Genomic DNA, 24,573 nt, shown 5'->3' with positions numbered 1-24,573 from the left:
GAACGTTCTGCCTCAGAAAGGGGAAGGTCAGAGGGGATGGTGAAGACACGACAAGAGTTGGGGTTGGGGCTGGGGTCGGAGGATGGTGAAGAGTGGGAGGTATCAGGAGGGAGAGGGGGGTTGGGATGTTCAGGGAGAGCGGGGTTAGGGAAGGATGAGGAATCAGAGGAATGGAGGGGCGGTGAAGGGTAGAGGGAAGTTTGGGAGTCACTGGGTGGAAAGAGGGTAGTGGGGGAATAAGGTGGGTGGTGGGATGCAGCAGCAGTAGGAGCGGTTCCGGTTTGGAGAGTGTCGGGATCTCAGTCTGAGCTGGATTCAGAGCTGGGGGTGACAATAAGATCATGGCTGATCTGGCCATGGACTCGTCTCCGCCTACCTGCCTTTTCCCCCATAAAGGCTGATTTATACTTGTGCGTCAAGTCGACACCGTAACCTACGCAAGTGGCCTACGCATGTTGTGAGCACTTACACTTATGCGTTGGTGTGTCTGCGTTACACTGCAATTCGGGCACATTGTGCATGCACACACACTTGCCCGCGCAAGGCTTCATGGTCATGGTAGTCTTTCTCGAGGTAAACAAGTTTAAAGCGAGCGTCTTTTTTCGTAAAAGCAAGACGCATCCTCCATAATTTCACAGGTCTGTAAAGCTTTATGGAAAGCATTGCAGCCAGGGTTCTTTCCCTGCCCTTCAGTCGGCCAATGGGAAGCTATTGCAGCGTAGGAGGAAATGCAATGCTACCAAGCGGACCAATCACAGTTGTTGCAGTCTGTGTTGCCGTGACGCGTAGTTACATTTTGGGAGAGCTGCACGTCAGGCTATGGCATAGGGATTCGCGAAGACATTGCGTAGGGTTCGCGGCGACGCCATGCCCACGGCGTCGAGTTGATGCAGAAGTATAAATCAGCCTTAACCCTCAATTCCCCTACTATGCAAAAATCTAACCAACCTTGTCTTAAATATATTTACTGAGGTAGCCTCCACTACTTCATTGGGCAGAGAATTCCACAGAGTCACCGCCCTCTGGGAAAAGCAGTTCCTCCTCATCTCCATCCCAAATCTACTCCCCTGAATCTTGAGGCTATGTCCTCTAGTTCTAGTCTCACCTCCCAGTGGAACAACTTCCATGCCTCTATCTTATCTGTCCCTTTCATAAATTTATATGTTCCTATAAGATCTCCTCCCATTCTTCTGAATTCCAGTGAGTACAGTCCCAGGCAACTCCAACTCTCCATATAGTCTAATCCCCTCATCTCTGGAATCAACCTGGTGAACCTCCTCTGAAACACCTCCAAAGCTATGTATCCTTCCCCAAATAAGGAGACCAGAATTGTGTGAAGTTCTCCACGTGTAGCCTCACCAATATCCTGTACAGTTGCAGCATTACCCCTCTGCTCTTAAATTCAATCCCTCTAGCAATGAAGGCCAACATTCCATTTCCCTTCTTGATAGCCTGCTGCACCTGCAAACCAACCTTTTGTGATCCATGCGCAAGCACTCCCAAGTCCCTCTACACCGCAGCATGCAGCAAATGTTTACTATTTAAATAGCAATCTGCTCTTTCACTTTCCCTTCCAAAGTGGATGACCTCGCATTTACCAGCATTGTATTCCATCTGCCAGTCCCTTGCCCATTCACTTAACCTATCTTTATCTCTCTGCAGACTCTCCATATCTTCTGCACAATTTGCTTTTCAGCTCAATTTAGTATCATTGCCAAAATTAGATACACCTGTACCATGATTACAGAACACAGAACATGGAATAGTACAGCACAGTACAGGCCTTTCGGCACACAATGTTGTGCCGACCCTTAAACCCTGCCTCCCATATCCCCCCCCAACTTAAATTCCTCCATATATCTGTCTATACTATTTCACCAGTATATCTGCCTCCACTGACTCAGACAGTGCATTCCACACATCAACCACTCTCTGAGAAAAACACCTTCCTCTAATATCCCCCTTGAACTTCCCACCCCTTACCTTAAAGCCATGTCCTCTTGTATCGAGCAGTGGTGCCCTGGGGAAGAGGCGCTGGCTATCCACTCTATCAATTCCTCTTAATATATTGTACACCTCTATCATGTCTCCTCTCATCCTCCTTCTCTCCGAAGAGTAAAGCCCTAGCTCCCTTAATCTCTGATCATAATGCATACTCTCTAAACCAGGCAGCATTCTGGTAAATCTCCTCTGTACCCTTTCCAATGCTTCCACATCCTTCCTGTACACCTCTAAAGACTCTATGCTTTGATCTTTATTACTCAATCACTTAACTCTGTAATTCAGCATCTCTCCTTTTTGATATGGATTCAATTCCATCTCATGGGTATTTGGTAATTTGCAGTTTACAATAAAAAAACTTTAACTATTAGTCTTGGAAACTCCACTTTAAGTGTGCTCATTATTTCATCCTCAATTCCAGAACATCCTTAACATAGAAAATGAAGTGCAATTTTGTAATCAAAAAGGGTGATACTTGTTAAGCTTTGTTGCTGTTTCAGAGTGCAAACCACAGACACCCTTTTTTAATGGCCATAATTGTGGGACCTTCCAATCAGAATCAGATTTATGATAGACACACAAACTGTTGGAGGATCTCAGCAGGTCAGACAGCATCTATGGAAATGAATAAACAGTTGACACTTCTGGCTGAGACCCTTCACCAGAACTGAAGAGGGAGGGGAAGGAGTACAAGCTATAAGGTGATAGGTGAAGCCAGGTTGGTGGGGCAAATGGGGTAAGAGTGAGAAGCTGAATCCTGTTGAGCATTTTTAATGGGACCCTACCACCAACCACATTGTTACCTCCCCCCTGCCATACACTCTTCGCTCCCTCCATGATTCTCTTACCCATTTGACCCTCTCCACTGATTTTCCTCCTGGTACATATCCCTGTTAGTGAGAGAAGTGCTACACCTACCCATTCATCGCCTCCCAAAGCAGTCCCTCCAGGTGAGGCAACACTTCACCTGTGAATCTTTTGGGGTTGTCTTCTGTATCCAGCGCTCCCGATGCGGCCTGTTGAGCATTGGTGGGACCAAGATAGGTTGGGGAACAGCATTGTCGAGCACTTTCACTCCATCCACAAACAGCAGGATATCCCAGTGACCAACTGTTGTAATTCCAATCCCCATTGACATGTCAGTCCATGGCCTTGTCTATTGCCATGATGAGGCCACAGGTTGGAGGAGCAACACCTCATATTCTCTCCAGGTTGCTTCCAACCTGATGGCATGAACATCGATTTCTAAAACTTCTAATTTCTCCTTCTTTTTCAGTTCCCCGCTCTGCACCCCCCCCTTACTGCTTCTCTTCTCCTCAACTGCCTGTCACATCCCCCGGTGCTCCTCCTCCTTCTCTTTCTCCCATAGTCCACTCTCCTCTATCAGATTCCATCTTCTCCAGCCCTTCACCTTTTCCACCTATTACTTCCCAGCTGCTCACATCATCTCCTTCCCTACCGACCTAACTTCACCTATCATCTTCCAGCTTGTACAAGATTGTACCTATCGGTTACCCCTACATTACAATTCTGGCTACTTCACCCTTCCTTTTCACTCTCAGTGAAGGTCTCGGCCCAAAACGTTTCCTTAAGTGCTATCTGACCTGCTGAGTCCCTCCATCATTTAGTGTGTGTTTCTCTGGATTTCCAGCATATGAAGAATCTTTCTCTCTGTCCTTTTTCTCCCTCTGACTATACTCCTTGCCCATCCTCTGGGCTTCACCCCTCCCCCTTTCCTTCTCCCTAGGCCTCCCATCCCATGATCCTCTCATATCCCTTTTGCCAATCAACTGTCCAGCTCTTGGCTACATCCCTCCCCCTCCTGTCTTCTCCTATCATTTTGGATCTCCCCCTCCCCCTCCCACTTTCAAATCTCTTACTAGCTCTTCTTTCAGTTAGTCCTGACAAAGGGTCTCAACCCGAAACGTCGACTGTACCTCTTCCTAGAGATGCTGCCTGGCCTGCTGCATTCACCAGCAACTTTTATGTGTGTTGCTTGAAGAATCTTGTGTTTAAGTTTATTATCAGTCATACAGGTCAAGATATTTTTTCTTGATTTTCAGTGCAGAGGACCAGGGTACAATGAAGGACAAATGTTGTTTTATCTTTTACTATTCTCTACTCGCAAAGTGCAGTCTTGCTGGGATTTTCCAGCATTATGTAGTGGAATCAGTCCTCTGATCTGAACCACAAAATGGGACCTCCAGTGGGGATTTTGAGGCAAAGAGGAAGGCAAACTATTTTTCAAAATAATTTTAGTTTAGCTTAATGGTTTAATTATTTATAATCACTCATACCAGGTTTTTGATTATTTTTAAAAATACTACATTATCTAGTTAAGTTGTCAGAGGTTTTAAATGTAGTGATGTTTAAAAACTAACAAAATCATCTATATTTGGCACAGCTCCAGCCTCGGATTCAACAGCTGTTGCAGGCTTTTAGGATCGTCTACATGTAACTCAGGTTACGCTACCTAATTATACTACCTAATGTCAAGTTATCATTTAGTCTACCTTGCCAGATTCAAGATTCAGGAAAGCCAAAGTGATAGGTGCTCATCTTACCATCCAATTCAAGGGGTGGGGGGGTGGGGGTGGTGGTGGAAGAAAACACAGAAACCGTGTGGTGATTCCAAACAGGAGACAGGGTCAAGTCCTTTATTTGATCACAGGGCTAATCAAGAAGTGTTGTGGTTTATTATTCCAAGCCCTCACCCACCACACGTTTCCTGTCTCGTAATATATATATCCCTTTAAGACAAAAATATCCAATGTGAAAAGTAAGCTAGCTGTGACCATTAAAAGTAAAAGATATTATTAGATCAAAGGATAAAGCTAAAACTTAGCCAAAAAAAAAGTCTGAGGACTAGGAAATTTTCAGGATTTAGCTAAGGCAGATAAAATATTGATAAGGAAAGGAAAAACATTGGCAAATGAGAAGCACTAAATTTTGCAAGAGATGTTGTAGATAGATTCAAAGGAAAAGATTAATAAAGGTTAATGTAGATCCCTCACAGCCTGAAACAGGAAAAATTACAGCTGCAAATAAGGAAAACGCAGAGAAAGTAAACAGATTTTGCAGATTGCTTGAAATCCTGAGTAACACACATAAAATGCTGGAGGAACTCAGCAAGTCAGGCAGCATCAATGGAGGGGAATAAACAGTCAATATTTCAGATCAAAATCCTTCATCAGGACTTATAGCAAGAGATTAAACAAATAATTTGTGTCTGCTTTTAAGGGAAAAAAGCACCGAAAGTGTCTTGGAAATGACAGAGCGATAGAATCAAAGACATAAACTTCAGTAAAATGTTAGTAATGGGGAGCTATTTATCTGCACCTGATGGTCTTGGATATGGTAGCTGTGATGATTGTGGATGCACTAGCTGCCATATTTCACAAATCTATAGATTCTAGATCAGTTCACACAGGTTGAAAGGTAGCAATTAAAACTTCACTATTTAAGAAGGAAGGAGAGAGGAAATTGAATCATGAACTAATTAGTCTAACATCTGGAAGGGAAACAGTGGAATCTAATAAGAGAGAAATGACAACAGGACATCTGGCAATGAATGATACAATTCCGCAGAGTCAATTTATGAAAGGGAAATCAGTTTTGACAAATCATTCAGATGTTTTTAATACTGTAATTTAGAAAATAGACAAAGATAAATGAATTGAAGCCATGCATTTGGACTTTCAAAGGCTTTTGACAAGGTTATTAAATTAGAAAACATAATGTTGGGTGTAATATACTGTTGTTGACTGAAGACCAACTAAAAAGACAGAACAAGATATTTTTAGATTGAGGAAATCAATGATTATACAAGTGCAGGAAAGTGCAGCGAAGGTGAAAATCATCTAAGATCTCATTGAAAGGCACAAGGGAATAAATAGCCTTATTTTGTTTCTATTACTATCTCATAGAAATTCCTCGCTTATGCCATCAGCAGAAATATTTTCTTTATCCACATTCAAAGTAATTCCTGCATGATTTAGTAATATATTTGGAGTTCTCTCCATTTTTTAACATGGAAGTATTTTTGCTGCTGCCATTCATAGTTGGTGGTGTTGATAAATTAGTAACCTCAATGTCACCTTCAGGACCTCCATTCTGAGGGGGTCTTCTGAGTCTTTGTCAAAACAACAAACATTGTCCATGAACTCCTATTAGCCCAGTTTTTGAAAAGCCACTGTCAGAAGTCTCGGCCACTCTCATCACACATTAAAAACTGCCTGAGATACTACCCAAGACTTTCCGGTATAAGTTGGCAATGGATGAGATTCTTCAATAATGTGAGTTATCCTTCCTCAGCAGTAAGACATTAAAATCTTCACTGAAGAGGGCCAAGACTGCCAGTCTATATTTTTAAATACCACACAACCTGTTCAATATGTCCAGCCAGCATCCCCACAAAGAGTTTAAGTCTATTAGCAAAGAAGCATTGAATTGACAACAGCAGCTGCCAAGGTTTTTAAGGCCATCTCGGTGTTAACCGACTCAAAAACTGTGCATAAGTGCTTGCAATGATATTACATTTTATATTTCTTTGAGGCACTGAGTTGCTTCCTCAAAAATAAATCTTATTTTGTTCTTTGATGTGAGCAATTTGTCATCCTATATGAAGAACAGAAGAGTCGTCTGTTGTTAGTTGTTCAACTGAAAATTCACACATGACGGAATTAGCTTTCTTCTGCTGGACAGGCGAGAACATAAGAGATAGGAGCAGGAGTTCGCCATCTGGCCACTCCACCCTACTCTGCTAGTCAATAAGATACACTTTCAGTACACTGGATGAACTCAGCAGGTCGGGCAGCATCAGTCAGAAACGATGAGTCAACGCTTCGGGCCGGAACCCTTCGTCAGGACTGAAGAATGAAAGATGGGTTAGGAGTTGAAGAATGCTTGTAGCTTCAGTTGAAAGACAAGTAATTTGAAAGACAAAGGGGTGGGGGAGGGGAAGCATTGACGTCATTGCCCTGAAAACAATGGGTAGTAGAAGGAGGTGGAACCATGAGGGAGCCGGGGGAGGGGGTATAGTGAAATAGGGATAGAGAACGGGAGGGGGAGGAAATTACCAGAAGTTGGAGAATTCTATGATCATACCAAGGGGCTGGAGACTACCTAGACAGTATATGAGGTGTTGCTCCTCCAACCTGAGTTTAGCCTCATCATGGCAGTAGAGGAGGCCAGGTATGGACATAACTGAATGGGAGTGGGAAGCAGAGTTGAAGTGGGTGGCTACCGGGAGATCCTGTCTGTTGTGACGGATGGAGCGGAGGTGCTCGACGAAGCGGTCCCCCAATCTGCGTCGGGTTTCACCAATGTAGAGCAGGCTGCACCGGATGCAATAGATGGCCCCAACAGAAGTGTTGTCTCACCTGGAAGGACTGTTTGGTGCCCTGAATGGCTGCAAGAGATGAGGTGTAGGGACAGCTGTAGCACTTACGCTTACAGGGATAAGTGCCGGGTGGGAGATCAGTGGGGATGGACGTGTGGATAAGGGAGTCATGGCGGGACCGATCCCTGCGGAAAGCGGAGAGGGGTAGAGAGGGAAAGATGTGCTTAGTGGTGGGGTCCTGTTGAAGGTGGCAGAAGTTGCGGAGGATAATGTGCTGGATCCGGAGGCTGGTGGGGTGGTAAGTAAGGACAAGGGGAACTCTGTCCCTGTTGTGGTTGCGGGAGGATGGGGTGAGGGCCGAAGTGCAGGAAATGGAGGAGATGCAGGTGAGGACATCATTGATGACGGTAGAAGGGAAACCACGATCCTTAATGAAAGAGGACATTTGAGATGTCCTGGAACAGAAAGCCTCATCCTGGGAGCAGATGCGGCGGAAGCGGAGGAACTGGGAACAGGGAATGGCATTTTTGCATGTGGTGGGGTAGGAAGAGGTATAGTTCAGGTAGTTATGAGAGTCAGTGGGCTTGTAGAAGATATCAGTGGACAGTCTGTCTCCAGAGATGGAGACCGAGACATCGAGAAAGGGGAGAGAAAGGGTAGAGAAGTGTCCGAGATAGACCAAGTGAGTTTGAGGGCTGGGTGGAAGTCTGAAGTAAAGTCGATGAAATTGACGAGCTCAGCATGGGTGCAGGAAGCAGCACCAATGTAGTCGTCAATGTACCGAAGGAAAAGTTGGGGAGCAGTACCAGAATAGGTCTGGAGCACAGACTGTTCCACATAACCAACGAAGAGGCAGGCGTAGCTGGGTCCCATGCGAGTTCCCATAGCTACACCCTTACTCTGAAGAAAGTGGGAAGAGCCAAAAGTTATTAAGTGTGAGAACCAGTTCCGCCAACTGGAGGAGGGTAGTGGTGGTGGGGAACTGGTGAGGTCTATTATCCAGGAAGTAGCAGAGGGCTTTGAGGCCTTCTTGATGGGGAATGGAGGTGTATAAGGATTGGACATCCATAGTAAAAATGTAGCAGTTGGGACCGGGGAATTGGAAGTTATTGAAGAGGTGGAGGGCATGGGATGTATCCCGGATGTAGGTGGGGAGGGACTGAACTATGGGTGACAAAATGGAGCCCAGGTAGGCAGATACAAGTTCGGTGGGACAGGAGCTGGCAGAAACTATGGGTCTACCGGGACAGTCAGGCTTGTGTATCTTTGGGAGGAGGCAAAACCCAGCGGTACGGGGTGTGGGAAAATGAGTTTAGCGGCTGAGGATGGAAGGTCTCCGGAGTTGATAAGGGCGGTGATGGTGCGGGAGACAATGGCTTAATGTTTTTTGGTGGGGTCCTGTTCCAGTGGTAAGTAAGAGGAGGTGTCAGAGAGCTGCCGTTTTGCCTTAGTGAGGTAGAGGTCTGTCCGCCAGACTACTACCGCACCTTTGTCAGCAGGTTTGATGGTGAGGTTTGGATTAGTGCGGAGAGAGTGGAGGGCAGTGCGTTCAGAGGGAGTGTGGTTGGAACAGGAGCAAGGAGTGGTGAAGTTGAGACAGTTGATGTCTCGGCAACAGTTGGAGATGAAAAGATCGAGTGTAGGTAGAAGGCCTGGGCAGGGTGTCCAGGAGGAGGCGGAGGGTTCAAGACAAGAGAAGGGGTCATCTGTAGCGGGAGGGGAATCCTTGCCAAAGAAGTAGGCTCGGAGACGTAGGCGACGGAAGAAGAGTTCAGTGTCATGGCAGGCACAGAACTCACTGAGGTGTGGACGGAGGGGGACAAAAGTGAGGTCCTTGCTAAGGACAGAACGTTCTGCCTCAGAAAGGGGAAGGTCAGAGGGGATGGTGAAGACACGACAAGAGTTGGGGTTGGGGCTGGGGTCGGAGGATGGTGAAGAGTGGGAGGTATCAGGAGGGAGAGGGGGGTTGGGATGTTCAGGGAGAGCGGGGTTAGGGAAGGATGAGGAATCAGAGGAATGGAGGGGCGGTGAAGGGTAGAGGGAAGTTTGGGAGTCACTGGGTGGAAAGAGGGTAGTGGGGGAATAAGGTGGGTGGTAGGATGCAGCAGCAGTAGGAGCGGTTCCGGTTTGGAGAGTGTCGGGATCTCAGTCTGAGCTGGATTCAGAGCTGGGGGTGACAATAAGATCATGGCTGATCTGGCCATGGACTCGTCTCCGCCTACCTGCCTTTTCCCCCATAAAGGCTGATTTATACTTGTGCGTCAAGTCGACACCGTAACCTACGCAAGTGGCCTACGCATGTTGTGAGCACTTACACTTATGCGTTGGTGTGTCTGCGTTACACTGCAATTCGGGCACATTGTGCATGCACACACACTTGCCCGCGCAAGGCTTCATGGTCATGGTAGTCTTTCTCGAGGTAAACAAGTTTAAAGCGAGCGTCTTTTTTCGTAAAAGCAAGACGCATCCTCCATAATTTCACAGGTCTGTAAAGCTTTATGGAAAGCATTGCAGCCAGGGTTCTTTCCCTGCCCTTCAGTCGGCCAATGGGAAGCTATTGCAGCGTAGGAGGAAATGCAATGCTACCAAGCGGACCAATCACAGTTGTTGCAGTCTGTGTTGCCGTGACGCGTAGTTACATTTTGGGAGAGCTGCACGTCAGGCTATGGCATAGGGATTCGCGAAGACATTGCGTAGGGTTCGCGGCGACGCCATGCCCACGGCGTCGAGTTGATGCAGAAGTATAAATCAGCCTTAACCCTCAATTCCCCTACTATGCAAAAATCTAACCAACCTTGTCTTAAATATATTTACTGAGGTAGCCTCCACTACTTCATTGGGCAGAGAATTCCACAGAGTCACCGCCCTCTGGGAAAAGCAGTTCCTCCTCATCTCCATCCCAAATCTACTCCCCTGAATCTTGAGGCTATGTCCTCTAGTTCTAGTCTCACCTCCCAGTGGAACAACTTCCATGCCTCTATCTTATCTGTCCCTTTCATAAATTTATATGTTCCTATAAGATCTCCTCCCATTCTTCTGAATTCCAGTGAGTACAGTCCCAGGCAACTCCAACTCTCCATATAGTCTAATCCCCTCATCTCTGGAATCAACCTGGTGAACCTCCTCTGAAACACCTCCAAAGCTATGTATCCTTCCCCAAATAAGGAGACCAGAATTGTGTGAAGTTCTCCACGTGTAGCCTCACCAATATCCTGTACAGTTGCAGCATTACCCCTCTGCTCTTAAATTCAATCCCTCTAGCAATGAAGGCCAACATTCCATTTCCCTTCTTGATAGCCTGCTGCACCTGCAAACCAACCTTTTGTGATCCATGCGCAAGCACTCCCAAGTCCCTCTACACCGCAGCATGCAGCAAATGTTTACTATTTAAATAGCAATCTGCTCTTTCACTTTCCCTTCCAAAGTGGATGACCTCGCATTTACCAGCATTGTATTCCATCTGCCAGTCCCTTGCCCATTCACTTAACCTATCTTTATCTCTCTGCAGACTCTCCATATCTTCTGCACAATTTGCTTTTCAGCTCAATTTAGTATCATTGCCAAAATTAGATACACCTGTACCATGATTACAGAACACAGAACATGGAATAGTACAGCACAGTACAGGCCTTTCGGCACACAATGTTGTGCCGACCCTTAAACCCTGCCTCCCATATCCCCCCCCAACTTAAATTCCTCCATATATCTGTCTATACTATTTCACCAGTATATCTGCCTCCACTGACTCAGACAGTGCATTCCACACATCAACCACTCTCTGAGAAAAACACCTTCCTCTAATATCCCCCTTGAACTTCCCACCCCTTACCTTAAAGCCATGTCCTCTTGTATCGAGCAGTGGTGCCCTGGGGAAGAGGCGCTGGCTATCCACTCTATCAATTCCTCTTAATATATTGTACACCTCTATCATGTCTCCTCTCATCCTCCTTCTCTCCGAAGAGTAAAGCCCTAGCTCCCTTAATCTCTGATCATAATGCATACTCTCTAAACCAGGCAGCATTCTGGTAAATCTCCTCTGTACCCTTTCCAATGCTTCCACATCCTTCCTGTACACCTCTAAAGACTCTATGCTTTGATCTTTATTACTCAATCACTTAACTCTGTAATTCAGCATCTCTCCTTTTTGATATGGATTCAATTCCATCTCATGGGTATTTGGTAATTTGCAGTTTACAATAAAAAAACTTTAACTATTAGTCTTGGAAACTCCACTTTAAGTGTGCTCATTATTTCATCCTCAATTCCAGAACATCCTTAACATAGAAAATGAAGTGCAATTTTGTAATCAAAAAGGGTGATACTTGTTAAGCTTTGTTGCTGTTTCAGAGTGCAAACCACAGACACCCTTTTTTAATGGCCATAATTGTGGGACCTTCCAATCAGAATCAGATTTATGATAGACACACAAACTGTTGGAGGATCTCAGCAGGTCAGACAGCATCTATGGAAATGAATAAACAGTTGACACTTCTGGCTGAGACCCTTCACCAGAACTGAAGAGGGAGGGGAAGGAGTACAAGCTATAAGGTGATAGGTGAAGCCAGGTTGGTGGGGCAAATGGGGTAAGAGTGAGAAGCTGAATCCTGTTGAGCATTTTTAATGGGACCCTACCACCAACCACATTGTTACCTCCCCCCTGCCATACACTCTTCGCTCCCTCCATGATTCTCTTACCCATTTGACCCTCTCCACTGATTTTCCTCCTGGTACATATCCCTGTTAGTGAGAGAAGTGCTACACCTACCCATTCATCGCCTCCCAAAGCAGTCCCTCCAGGTGAGGCAACACTTCACCTGTGAATCTTTTGGGGTTGTCTTCTGTATCCAGCGCTCCCGATGCGGCCTGTTGAGCATTGGTGGGACCAAGATAGGTTGGGGAACAGCATTGTCGAGCACTTTCACTCCATCCACAAACAGCAGGATATCCCAGTGACCAACTGTTGTAATTCCAATCCCCATTGACATGTCAGTCCATGGCCTTGTCTATTGCCATGATGAGGCCACAGGTTGGAGGAGCAACACCTCATATTCTCTCCAGGTTGCTTCCAACCTGATGGCATGAACATCGATTTCTAAAACTTCTAATTTCTCCTTCTTTTTCAGTTCCCCGCTCTGCACCCCCCCCTTACTGCTTCTCTTCTCCTCAACTGCCTGTCACATCCCCCGGTGCTCCTCCTCCTTCTCTTTCTCCCATAGTCCACTCTCCTCTATCAGATTCCATCTTCTCCAGCCCTTCACCTTTTCCACCTATTACTTCCCAGCTGCTCACATCATCTCCTTCCCTACCGACCTAACTTCACCTATCATCTTCCAGCTTGTACAAGATTGTACCTATCGGTTACCCCTACATTATAATTCTGGCTACTTCACCCTTCCTTTTCACTCCAGGTGAAGGTCTCGGCCCAAAATGTTTCCTTAAATGCTATCTGACCTGCTGAGTCCCTCGATCATTTAGTGTGTGTTTCGCTGGATTTCCAGCATATGAAGATTCTTTTTCTCTCTCTCCTTTTTCTCCCTCTGTCTCTCTCACTATACTCTTTGCCCATCCTCTGGGCTTCACCCCTCCCCCTTCCTTTCTCCCTGGGCCTCCAGTCCCATGATCCTCTCATATCCCTTTTGCCAATCAACTGTCCAGCTCTTGGCTCCATCCCTCCCCCTCCTGTTTTCTCCTATCATTTTGGATCTCCCCCTCCCCCTCCCACTTTCAAACCTCTTACTATCTCTTCTTTCAGTTAGTCCTGACGAAGGGTCTCGGCCCGAAACGTCAACTGTACCTCTTCCTAGAGATGCCGGGTGCCTGGCCTGCTGTGTTCACCAGCAACTTTTATGTGCGTTGCTTGAAGAATCTTGTGTTTAAGTTTATTATTAGTGATACAGGTCATGATATTTTTTTTCTTGATTTTCAGTGCAGAGGACCAGGGTACAATGAAGGACAAATGTTGTTTTATCTTTTACTATTCTCTACTCGCAAAGTGCAGTCTTGCTGGGATTTTCCAGCATTATGTAGTGGAATCAGTCCTCTGATCTGAACCACAAAATGGGACCTCCAGTGGGGATTTTGAGGCGAAGGCGGCAAACTATTTTTCAAAATAATTTTAGTTTAGCTTAATGGTTTAATTATTTATAATCACTCGTACCAGGTTTTTGATTATTTTTACAAATACTACATCATCTAGTTAAGTTGTCAGAGGTTTTAAATGCAGTGATGTTTAAAAAAAGCTAACAAAATCATCTATATTTGGCACAGCTCCAGCCTCCGATTCAACAGTTGTTGCGGGCTTTTAGGATCGTCTACATGAAACTCAGGTTACGCTACCTAATTATACTACCTAATGTCAAGTTATCATTTAGTCTACCTTGCCAGATTCAAGATTCAGGAAAGCCAAAGTGATAGGTGCTCATCTTACCATCCAATTCAAGGGGTGGGGGGTGGGGTGGGGTGGAAGAAAACACAGAAACCGTGTGGTGATTCCAAACAGGAGACAGGGTCAAGTCCTTTATTTGATCACAGGGCTAATCAAGAAGTGTTGTGGTTTATTATTCCAAGCCCTCACCCACCACGTTTCCTGTCTCGTAATATATATATCCCTTTAAGACAAAAATATCCAATGTGAAAAGTAAGCTAGCTGTGACCATTAAAAGTAAAAGATATTATTAGATCAAAGGATAAAGCTAAAACTTAGCCAAAAAAAAGTCTGAGGACTAGGAAATTTTCAGGATTTAGCTAAGGCAGATAAAATATTGATAAGGAAAGGAAAAGCATTGGCAAATGAGAAGCACTAAATTTTGCAGGAGATTTTGTAGACAGATAAAAAGGAAAAGATTAATAAAGGTTAATGTGGATCCCTCACAGCCTGAAACAGGAAAAATTACAGCTGCAAATAAGTAAACAGATTTTGCAGATTGCTTGAAATCCTGAGTAACACACATAAAATGTTGGAGGAACTCAGCAAGTCAGGCAGCATCAATGGAGGGGAATAAACAGTCAATATTTCAGATCAAAATCCTTCATCAGGACTTATGGCAAGAGATTAAACAAATAATTTGTGTCTGCTTTTAAGGGAAAAAAGCACCGAAAGTGTCTTGGAAATGACAGAGGGATAGAATCAAAGACATAAACTTCAGTAAAATGTTAGTAGTTGGGAGCTATTTATCTGCACCTGATGGTCTTGGATATGGTAGCTGTGATGATTGTGGATGCACTAGCTGCCATATTTCACAAATCTATAGATTCTAGATCAGTTCACACAGGTTGAAAGGTAGCAATTAAAACTTCACTATTTAAGAAGGAAGGAGAGAGGAAATTGAATCATGAACTAATTAGTCTAACATCTGGAAGGGAAACAGTGGAATCTAATAAGAGAGAAATGACAACAGGACATCTGGCAATGAATGATACAATTCCACAGTCAATTTATGAAAGGGAAATCAGTTTTGACAAATCATTCAGATGTTTTTAATACTGTAATTTAGAAAATAGACAAAGATAAATGAATTGAAGCCATGCATTTGGACTTTTAAAGGCTTTTGACAAGAGGTTATTAAATTAGAAAACATAACGTTGGGTGTAATATACTGTTGTTGAATGAAGACCAACTAAAAAGACAGAACAAAATAAAGATATTTTTAGGTTTTGAGGAAATCAATGATTATACAAGTGCAGGAAAGTGCAGCGAAGGTGAAAATCATCTAAGATCTCATTGAAAGGCACAAGGGAATAAATAGCCTTATTTTGTTTCTATTACTATCTCATAGAAATTCCTTACTTATGCCATCCGCAGAAATATTTTCTTTATCCACACTCAAAGTAATTCCTGCATGATTTAGTAATATATTTGCAGTTCCCTCCATTTTTTAACATGGAAGTATTTTTGCTGCTGCCATTCATAGTTGGTGGTGTTGATAAATTAGTAACCTCAATGTCACCTTCAGGACCTCCAGTCTGAGGGGGTCTTCTGAGTCTTTGTCAAAACAACAAACATTGTCCATGAACTCCTATTAGCCCAGTTTTTGAAAAGCCACTGTCAGAAGTCTTGGCCACTCTCATCACACATTAAAAACTGCCTGAGATACTACCCAAGACTTTCCGGTATAAGTTGGCAATGGATGAGATTCTTCAATAATGTGAGTTATCCTTCCTCAGCAGTAAGACATTAAAATCTTCAGTGAAGAGGACCAAGACTGCCAGTCTATATTTTTAAATACCACACAACCTGTTCAATATGTCCAGCCAGCATCCCCACAAAGAGTTTAATTCTATTAGTGAAGAAGCATTGAATTGACAACAGCAGCTGCCAAGGTTTTTAAGGCCATCTCAGTATTAACCGACTCAAAAACTGTGCATAAGTGCTTGCAATGATATTACATTTTATATTTCTTTGAGGCACTGACTTGCATCCTCAAAAATAAATCTTATTTTGTTGTTTGATCTGAGCAATTAGTCATCCTATATAAGGAACAGAAGAGTCGTCTGTTGTTAGTAGTTCAACTGAAAATTCACGCCACATGATGGAATTAGCTTTCTTCTGCTGGACAGGCGAGGACATAAGAACGTAAGAGATAGGAGCAGGAGTAGAACATCTGGCCAATCCACCCTACTCTGCTAGTCAATAAGATCATGGCTGATTTGGCCATGGACTCATCTCCGCCTACCTGCCTTTTCCCCATAAAGGCTGATTTATACTCGTGCGTCAACTCGACGCCGTAACCTACGCAAGTGGCCTACACACGTTGTAAGCATTAATACTTCTGCACTGGTGTGTCTGCGTCACATTGCAATTCAGGCACGTTGAGCATGCGCACACACCTGCCCATGCAAGTCTTCGTGGTCATGGTAGTCTTCCTCAGGGTAAACAAGTTTAAAGCGAGTGTCTTTTTTTGTAAAAGCGAAATGTATCCTCCATAATTATGCAGGTCCGTAAAGCTTTATGGAAAGCATTGCAGCCAGAATTCCTTCCCTGCCCTTCAGTCAGCCAATGGGAAGCTATTGCAGCGTAGGAGGAAATGCATGCTACCAAGCGGACCAATCGCAGTTCTTGCAGTCTGTGTTGCTGTGACGTGCAGTTACATTTTGGGAGAGGAGTGCATCAGGCTATGGCATAGGGATCCGCATAGACACTGTGTAGGGTTCGCAGCGATGCCATACCTACGGCGTCAAGTTGATGCAGAAGTATAAATCAGCCTTAACCCTCAATTCCCCTACTATGCAAAAATCTAACCAACCTTGTCTTAAATATATTTACTGAGGTAGCCTCCACTACTTCATTGGGCAGAGAATTCCACAGATTCACCACTGTCTGGGAAAAGCAGTTCCTCCTCATCTCCATCCCAGATCTACTCCCCTGAATCTTCAGGCTATGTCTCCTAGTTCTAGTCTCACTTACCAGTGGAACAACTTCCCTGCCTCTATCTTATCTATCCATTTCATAAATTTATATGTTCCTATAAGATCTCCTCCCATTCTTCTGAATTCCAGTGAGTACAGTCCCAGGCAACTCCAACTCTCCATATAGTCTAATCCCCTCATCTCTGGAATCAACCTGGTGAACCTCCTCTGAAACACCTCCAAAGCTATGTATCCTTCCCCAAATAAGGAGACCAGAATTGTGTGAAGTTCTCCACGTGTGGTCTCACCAATACCCTGTACAGTTGCAGCATTACCCCTCTGCTCTTAAATTCAATCCCTCTAGCAATGAAGGCCAACATTCCATTTCCCTTCTTGATAGCCTGCTGCACCTGCAAACCAACCTTGTGTGATCCATGCGCAAGCACTCCCAAGTCCCTCTGCACAGCAGCATGCAGAAAATGTTTACTATTTAAATAATAATCTGCTCTTTCACTTTTCCTTCCAAAGTGGATGACCTTGCATTTACCAACACTGTATTCCATCTGCCAGACCCTTGCCCATTCACTAAACCTATCTTTATCTCTCTGCAGACTCTCCATATCTTCTGCACAATTTGCTTTTCAGCTCAATTCAGTATCATCGCCAAAATTAGATCCACTTGTACCACGATTACAGAACATAGAACATGGAATAGTACAGCACAGTACAGGCCTTTCGGCCCACAATGTTGTGCCGACCCTTAAACCCTGCCTCTCATATAACCCCGCCCCAATCTCCTCTGTACCCTTTCCAATGCTTCCACATCCTTCCTGTAGTGAGGTGACCAGAACTAGACACAGTACTCCAAGTGTGGCCTAACCAGAGTTTTATAGAGCTGCATCATTACCTCACAACTCTTAAACTCTATCCCTTGACTTATGAAAGCCAACACCTCATAAGCTTTCCCAACTACCCTATCTACCTGTGAAACAACTTTCAGGAATCTGTGGACATGTACCCCCAGATCCCTCTGCTCCTCCACACTACCAAGTATCCTGCCATTTACTTTGTACTCTGCCTTGGAGTTTGTCCTTCCAAAGTGTACCACCTCACACTTCTCCAGGTTGAACTCCATCTGCCACTTCTCAGCCCACTTCTGCATCCTATCAATGTCTCTCTGCAATCGTCAACAATCCACTACACTATCCACAACACCACCAACCTTTGTGTCATCTGCAAACTTGCCAACCCACTCTTCTACCCACACATCCAGGTTGTTAATAAAAATCACGAATATAAAAGGACCCAGAACCGATCCTTGTGGGACACCACTAGTCACAACCCTCCAATCCGAATGTACTCCCTCCACCATGACCCTCTGCTTTCTGCAGGCAAGCCGATTCTGAATCCACCTGGCCAAACTTCCCTGGAACCCATGCCTTCTGACTTCCTGAATAAGTCTACCATGTGGAACCTTGTCAAGTGCCTTACTAAAATTCATGTAGATCACATCCACTGCACTACCCTCATCTATATGCCTGGTCACCTCCTCAAAGAACTCTATCAGGCTTGTTAGACACAATCTGCCCTTCACAAAGCCATGCTGACTGTCCCTGATCAGACCATGATTCTCTAAATGCCCATAGATCCTATCTCTAAGAATCTTTTCCAACAGCTTTCTCACCACAGATGTAAGGCTCATTGGTCTATAATTCACTGGACTATCTCTGCTACCATTTTGAACAAGGGGACAACATTCACCTTCCTCCAATACTCCGGTACCATTCCTGTGGACAACGAGGACATAAAGATCCTAGCCAGAGGCTCAGCAACCTCTTCCTTTGCCTCGTGGAGCAGCCTGGGGAATATCCCGTTAGGCCCAAGGGACTTATCCATCCTAATGTATTTTAACAACTCCAACACCTCCTCTCCCTTAATATCAACATGCTCGAGAACATTAACCTCACTCATATTGTCATCTCTGTCATCAAGTTCCCTCTCATTGGTGAATACCGAAGAAAAGTATTCAACGAGGACCTCGCTCACTTCCACAGCCTCCAGGCACATCTTCCCACCTTTATCTCTAATCGGTCCTACCTTCACTCCTGTCACCCTTTTGTTCTTCACATAATTGAAGAATGCCTTGGGGTTTTCCTTTACCCTACTCGCCAATGCCTTCTCATGCCCCCTTCTTGCTCTCCTCAGCCCCTTCTTGCTACCCTATATTCCTCAATAGACCCATCTGATCCTTGCTTCCTAAACCTCATGTATGCTGCCTTCTTCCACCTGACTAGATCTTCCACCTCACTTGTCACCCATGGTTCCTTCACCCTACCATTCTTTATCTTCTTCACTGGAACAAATTTATCCCTAACATCCCGCAAGAGATCCCTAAACATTGACCACATGTCCATTGTACATTTCCCTGCAAAACCTCATCCCAATCTACACCCGCAAGTTCTAGTCTTATAGCCTCAGAATTTGCCCTTCCCCAATTAAAAATTGTCCTGTCCTCTCTGATTGTCTTTTTCCCTGATAATGCTAAAGGCCAGGGAGCGGTGGTCACTGTCCCCTAGATGCTCACCCACTAAAAGATCTGTGACCTGACCCTGTTCGTTACCTAATACGAGATCTAGTATAGCATTCCCCCAGTCAGCCTGTCAACATACTGTGACAGGAATCCATCCTGGACACACTTTACAAACTCTGCCCTGTCTAAACCATTGGAAGTAATCAGGTGCCAATCAATATTAGGGAAGTTAAAGTCACCCATGATAATAACCCTTTTTTTTTTGCACTTTTCCAAAATCTGCCTCCCAATCTGCTCCTCAGCATCTCTGCTGCTATCAGGGGGCCTATAGAATACTCCCAATAGAGTAACTGCTCCCTTCCTGTTCCTGACTTCCACCCATACTCTCTCAAAAGAGGATCCTGCTACATTACCCACCCTTTCTGTAGGTAATAGTATCCCTAACCAGTAATACCACCCCTCGTCCCCTTTTTCCCCCTCTCTATCCCTTTTAAAGCACTGAAATCCAGGAATATTGAGAATCCATTCCTGCCCTGGTGCCAGCCAAGTCTCTGTAATGGCCACTACATCATAATTCCATGTATGTATCCAAGCTCTCAGTTCATCACCTTTGTTCCTGATGCTTCTTGCATTGAGGTACACACACTTCAGCCCTTCTACCTTACTAACTTTACACTCTTTATTCTGCTTCTCTTTCCTCAAAGCCTCTCTATATGTTAGATCTGGCTTTTCTCCATGCACTTCTTTCACTGCTTTATTGCTCCGGGTCCCATCCCCCTCGCAAATTAGTTTAAACTCTCCTGAACCATGCTAGCAAACCTATCTGCAAGGATATTGCTCCCCCTCGAGTTCAGGTGCAACCCATCCAATCTGTACAGGTCCCATCTTCCCCAGAAGAAATCCCAATGATCCAAAAATCTAAAACCCTGCCCCCTGCACCAACTGCTCAGCCACACATTCAACTGCCATCTCCTCCAATTCTTACCATCACTATCATGTAGCACTGGCAGCAGTCCTAAGAACGCCACCCTTGAGGTCCTGTTCTTCAGCCTTCTGCCTAGTTCCCGAAACTCACACTTCAGAACCTCGTCCCTCTTCCTGCCTATGTCGTTGGTACCAACATGTATCACGACTTCTGGTTGCTTTCCTTCTCGTACCAGGATGTCATGCACCCGGTCAGAGACATCCTGGAGCCTGGCACCCGGGAGGCAACAAACCACATGGGTGACCTTCTCACGTCCACAAAATCTCCTGTCTGGTCCCCTGACTATAGAGTCCCCAGTGACAACAGCTCTCTCCCTCTCCATCCCACCCTTCTGCGTCACAGGGTCAGACCAGTGCTGGAGGCCCTGCTACCGTGGCTCAACCCTGGTCAGTTGTGCCCACCAACAGTATCCAGGACAGTAAACTATTCAGGGGAATGGCTACAGGGGTGCTCTGCACTACCTGTCTATTTAAACAACAACCAATTTTTTGGGCATTATTTAAACGCCAGCTGTTATTGTATAGCACTTCTCAAAAGTATTTGACTCCATGTCACGTGGTGAGTAATGGAGCAGGTGATCAAAAATTGTTCAAAGACTGTTAGGGGGTAGGTCTTAAGGACTATCCTATAGGAGGAGGAAGAGGAGGTTTGGTGACCATGATGGAATTCCAAAGGGTTGGATGTTAATAGCCCACAAAAACGAACAGGAGGAATGACATAGGAGCAGGAAGAGAAGACATTGCACGTGGTCCTCTGACAGTAACTGAATAGGTGGGAATTCAAGCACTAACACAAGAGATTCTGCAGATGTGGGAAATCCAGTGTAACAGGGGAGAAAAAAGCAGTCGACATTTCTGGCCCGGACCCTTCATCAGGACTGGAAAGGAAGTGGGAAGAAGCCAGAACACTAAACACTACATTATAATGCTAAAACAGAACATTAAATGTAAATACCAGTGGGCATGTCCCACCCAGCTGGACAATGCGGGAGAGGTACTGAAGGAATTAAACCAGGTTATCTCGTCCAGAATGGGGTTGTCCCTCACCAATGCCAATGTTACAGTTAATGATTAAATAATCCCAGCAAAATGTCCTCTTCATCACATAATTAGCACAGTTTCTCATAAATTTTAGTATTCCGACTTTGAAGAGCATCTACTCACTCATCGTAATTTGCTACCGGAATTGGAATTCACACAAATTGCACAACTAATGATAAATTCAACCACTACATCAGAACACCCTAAAAAGGTTGGCTCCCATTCTTTGGACGTCTTGTGAGTGACAACGATCTCCAAGTGTTTTGTAGCAAGCATCGCGGACCTTATAGCTCAGATGCGGTTCATTATGGAGCACTGGTCTCAATAAAATAAACTCTATTTTGTCATTAATCTGCGAAGTAGGCTCATACTGTATAATGAATTGGCAGCTGTGTTTCGCAAAGCATCTGGCCTGATAATTAGAAACATAGAAAACCTACAGCACAATACAGGCCCTTCGGTCCACAAAGTTGTGCTGAACATGTTCTTACCTTAGAAGTTACTAGGCTTACATGCAGCTCTCTATTTTTCTAAGCTTCATGTACCTATCCAAAAGTCTCTTTAAAGACCCTATCATATCCACCTCCACCCCCATTGCTGGCAGCCCATTCCACGCACTCGCCACTCTATGAGTAAAAAAACTTACCCCTGACATCTCCTCTTTACCTACTTCCCAGCACCTTAAACCTGTGTCCTCTTGTGGCAGCCATTTCAGCCCTGGGAAAAAGCCTCTGACTATCCACACGATCAATGCCTCTCATCATCTTATACGCCTCTATCAGGTCACCTCTCACCCTTCATCGCCCCAAGGAGAAAATGCCGAATTCACTCAACCTGTTTTCATAAGGCATGCTCCCCAATCCAGGCAACATCCTTGTAAATCTCCTCTGCACCCTTTCTACGGCTTCCACATCCTTCCTGTAGCGAGGCGACCAGAACTGAGCACAGTATGCCAAATGGGGTCTGACCAGGGTCGTAAATAGCTGCAACATTACCTCTCGGCTCCTAAATTCAATTCCACAATTGATGAAGGCCAATACACCGTACACCTTCTTAATTACAGAGTCAACCTGTGCAGCTGCTTTGAGCGTCCTATGGACTCGGACCCCAAGATCCTTCTGATCCTCCACACTGCCAAGAGTCATACCATTAATACTATATTCTGCCATCATATTTGACCTACCAAAATGAATCACTTCACACTTATCTGGGTTGAACTCCCTCTGCCACTTCTCAGCCCAGTTTTGCATCCTATCGATGTTCCCGCTGTAACCTCTGGCAGCCCTCCACACTATCCACGATACCTCCATCTTTTGTGTCATCAGCAAACTTACTAACCCATCCCTCCATAAAATTCATATTGAAAATTAAATCAGCCCCACCCTAATGGACATCTTGGTGAATTATTACTCTGAACGCCACGGGTACTATCGGCGTCGTAAATAAAAAGCTCGTTGGAATGACGTGTGCACATCCCTTGGGAACCGAAGTTCCTCAGGGAGTGCGACCGAACCCCAATAGCTTCACCTTTTTTAGCTGGAGATGTCAGGGACTGCAGACGCTGCCATCTGGAGCCAAAAATTAAATGGTACGGATGAAGCGCCGAAACGTCAAATGTTCATACCCCTTGACCCGCCGGGTTCCCCCCGGCATTTTGGGTTTTTTTAATTGATCTTCCCTTAGTCCCCGTTTTCGGTATAGTTTACAAGCACTTCCAGTGCACAAGTCCCCTTGTGGTGATCCAACTTTGGCCCCGAGCATGCAATTCTCCGGGGATCTGCCGTATTCCGCAAGTTGCCTTAAAGTGTACCCGAGCCCACCTCTGCCGCTTTACAAGGTAGGTGTTGCTAGCTAGTCTGGAATTATAGCCTATCTCCTAGGGTAGCTCCAGTAACTGAACATGCCGAGTGCTAACCAGAACGGATTGCTACCCAGTGAGTGGAAACCCCACGGACAAGACTGCACGGATTTATCTGGTGTTGCCTTATGCACAAGGGCGCTATTTTGCCCCCACCCACCCACCCACCCAACAATTCCTAGCTCATCGTTGCGATTTTGCTAAAAAAAAATCTCGTTCTTTCTAAAAACTTTCTGAAAAGTTTCCCTAAAGGGAACACATTGCGTCCCGCGGTGGTTTAATCTCGTTTAAAATGACCGATTCACATACAGCCCGCCTGCAAGATCCCCCAGTAACTACACCGCACGAAATATTCAGAGATCCCCGTCTGTAAGGAACATACATTTCTGCTATTGTGGTTATACTCCCTGTGGAGGGGATGTGTGCTGGTTTGCGCCCACAGTTAGTTTATGACCTTAAAACATCAGCATCAGAAATCCATCATCTGACTAGTCGGCAGCATGTGCTACGGATTAATATCATCCTTCTTTCCTGAATCCGTTTTCTCCCTTACAAAAAATTACTCACGTCGTGTTTGTCTCCAACTTTCACTCGAAGGCTCCTGGTATCCACGGGCAGTGGCCGCAGCGTCAGCAAGCAAAACAGGGCCGCCGCCAGTGCTTTCAAGAAACTTTTGCCGTAATCCATCGTTTGCTTGCGCACCCCCCTCCACGACTAGAATGGCGATAAGAGAGAGTTGTGTACTGTGGTTGGGTTCGCAAAGTCTTGCTGGGGAAGAGGGTGCAGCCAAAGAAACAGACGAAAGCAGGTATCCACGCCTCCCCTGCGTGCAGCAGCTGTCTATACCCTAATATTACCCAGATAATTTTAATCTGAGACAGGCGCGTTCACATCTGGCATCTTGTCCACACGCCCAACCAACTCCCTCGCTGATTACAGCTCGGGAACGATCAGATTATTTGCCCTGTTCTGTCTGGGAGCCCTTGCCCGGAGCCCACCTCACCACCCACAGCTGTTAAAAATAAGCAGCTGACCTGAATTCATAAAAACGGCAGCCACATGGGAATAATACAACCGATTTAACAAAGTCATAAGAAAGTTTAAGAAAGATAAAAACTAAAGCATTTAATGTTTATATGCCAGGCAGGATAGAACATAATTTAACGTTGGGGGAGAATGGGGATATAAATATACAGTATTATCAAAATTTACGAGATCAGATGCTGAAACAGTATTAAATTTAAAAAAAGATGCTACCGCCGCCGCTATGGGCAGGCGTCAACCATCTAGTGAATAGAGCTGTGCAGGTCTGTCCAATCAGACTATACATTTGCCTTATTCATTGTAAAGGACGAATTTAATTTATAAATCTGTAAAGAGAATTCAATTTTCATGATACTCCAGTGTGAAATTCTAACTCTTTGGTAGCGTGAATTTTAATAATAGTTTATCCCCGAATATCTTTGAAAATTG

The 24,573-nt window shown here is 44.9% G+C and overlaps 1 protein-coding gene across 2 annotated transcripts in view; it reads right to left on the bottom strand.

Annotated features, from left to right (window-relative positions):
* wfdc1 (WAP four-disulfide core domain 1) overlaps positions 1-23,912 on the bottom strand; it is an 89,348-nt gene extending 65,436 nt beyond the window's left edge. For both annotated transcript variants that reach the window (XM_072279877.1, XM_072279876.1), the window contains exon 1: positions 23,668-23,912. In XM_072279877.1, the coding sequence (XP_072135978.1) occupies positions 23,668-23,787 (120 nt within the window). In that variant the 5' untranslated portion in view covers positions 23,788-23,912. The remainder of the gene's footprint in view (positions 1-23,667) is intronic.
* Positions 23,913-24,573: the final 661 nt, after the last annotated feature.

The sequence above is a fragment of the Mobula birostris genome, chromosome 15 (genome assembly GCF_030028105.1).
Source record: "Mobula birostris isolate sMobBir1 chromosome 15, sMobBir1.hap1, whole genome shotgun sequence".
In the NCBI taxonomy this organism is placed as follows: Eukaryota; Metazoa; Chordata; class Chondrichthyes; order Myliobatiformes; family Myliobatidae; genus Mobula; species Mobula birostris.
Note: the sequence above shows the minus strand (reverse complement) of the source record. Positions and strands in the feature narration are given on the sequence as shown.